Source organism: Archocentrus centrarchus, chromosome 13 (genome assembly GCF_007364275.1).
Source record: "Archocentrus centrarchus isolate MPI-CPG fArcCen1 chromosome 13, fArcCen1, whole genome shotgun sequence".
Classification (NCBI taxonomy): Eukaryota; Metazoa; Chordata; class Actinopteri; order Cichliformes; family Cichlidae; genus Archocentrus; species Archocentrus centrarchus.
Genome location: NC_044358.1, coordinates 34,575,542 through 34,577,017, shown reverse-complemented (window position 1 = coordinate 34,577,017; position 1,476 = coordinate 34,575,542). Strand labels below are relative to the sequence as shown.

The window sequence follows — 1,476 nt, the reverse complement described above, 5'->3', positions numbered from 1 at the left end:
ATGGAGATTGAGGATTTGAAAACTTCAAGCCGATTAATCCACAAGTCTTCATTCAGCATCAGCAGCCTCTTGTGGAGACGAGAAGGAGCGATGGGTGACCAGGAGTCTCCTTCTGAGTCCCAGAAAGTGCGCTCTAGTCAACTTGCAAAATCCAGTCAGGATCAAAACTTTGAGAAGTCAAAACAATGCACAAAGGTAGATACCAAATCGGGGACTGTAGCTGGGAAACGAGACGGAAATAAGGAAGAATCGAGGAAAACCGGAGGGGTAGAAGAAAGCATTAAACCCGAGAAACCACCTTTTAGTTACAACGCGCTCATCATGATGGCAATCCGCCAAAGTCCCGAAAGACGGCTCACACTCAACGGCATATATGAGTTTATCATGGACAACTTTCCATACTATCGCCAAAACAGACAAGGGTGGCAAAATTCAATCAGGCACAACCTGAGCCTGAACAAGTGTTTTGTTAAAGTGCCGCGCCACTACGATGATCCGGGCAAAGGCAATTACTGGATGCTGGACCCCTGCAGTGAGGACGTCTTCATAGGTGGCACATCCGGAAAACTACGGCGCAGAGCCTCAGCTGGCTCCAGAGCCAAGCTTGGGCTAAAAAGGGGAGGAGGTCGTCTGATGTCCTCCAGCACCGCAACCAGCGTCACTTTGGCCGCAGCAAGTTCATTTTACTGGCCGGTGCCGCCGTTCCTACCTCTCCAAGCGCCAGTGCGCACCCACCTTGGCGCGGGGGCTTATCTGAGCGCTCATCCTCGCTTCTCCAACCACGCCACGTCGGTTGTTTCACAGCGGGCCCGACTGAGTGCGAATTCTGCGGACACTGACCGGTTGGTACAGACGCACCGGGAGATGTCTTATATCGGAGTCAGTTGCGCGCAGTCCCGTCGCCACCAGATTGGCACCGCGTGCACCGCGTTCTCCACATCCATCCCTACGTGCACCCTGCCGCTGTCAGATCCGTGCTCTTTTAACATGATCTCCGGACAAGCCAGCTACTTTTACTCTCACCACATACCGTGCGCCGCCACGTTTAGTCAAGAGGAGTGTACCACCTCCAAGACACCAGCGGCACCGTTTTTACCTAGGAACGGTTACTCAGACCTCGGAGGATGCTGCAGTGACTTTTCAAATTACTGTCCTCAAGTCAGTCCAAGCCCTTCGTCTTGGAATATAGAAAAATAAACAGTCCCGATGCCCAATATATAAGATTTGAAGCATTGCTAGTTTAATAATTGTTGAAAACAAAGGGCAAAGCCAAAGCTTAACTACGAGTTCAACTTTCCTGAAAAACCTGATGAATAACAAATATCCTGCAGTATTTACCAAAATGTGTCTGCATTACAGCGGGCGACTCGAAATAGAAAGCGTTAATAGACTTATTTGATTTCCCGGTGTTGCGCAGTTTAAATGACCAAAAAAATAACAGATGCGTGAACTGTGTCTCAAGTATGTACAAATTAA

The 1,476-nt window shown here is 49.3% G+C and overlaps 1 protein-coding gene across 1 annotated transcript; it reads left to right on the top strand.

Annotated features, from left to right (window-relative positions):
* Nucleotides 1-1,197, top strand: foxg1c (forkhead box G1c). The gene has a single exon (XM_030745426.1). The coding sequence runs from the start codon at nucleotides 1-3 to the stop codon at nucleotides 1,195-1,197; it is 1,197 nt and encodes a 398-aa protein (XP_030601286.1).
* The last annotated feature ends 279 nt before the right edge of the window (nucleotides 1,198-1,476 follow it).

Excerpts from the sequence above, each read along its gene's own strand:
- foxg1c (XM_030745426.1), top strand. The coding sequence starts at position 1 with ATGGAGATTGAGGATTTGAAAACTTCAAGCCGATTAATCCACAAGTCT.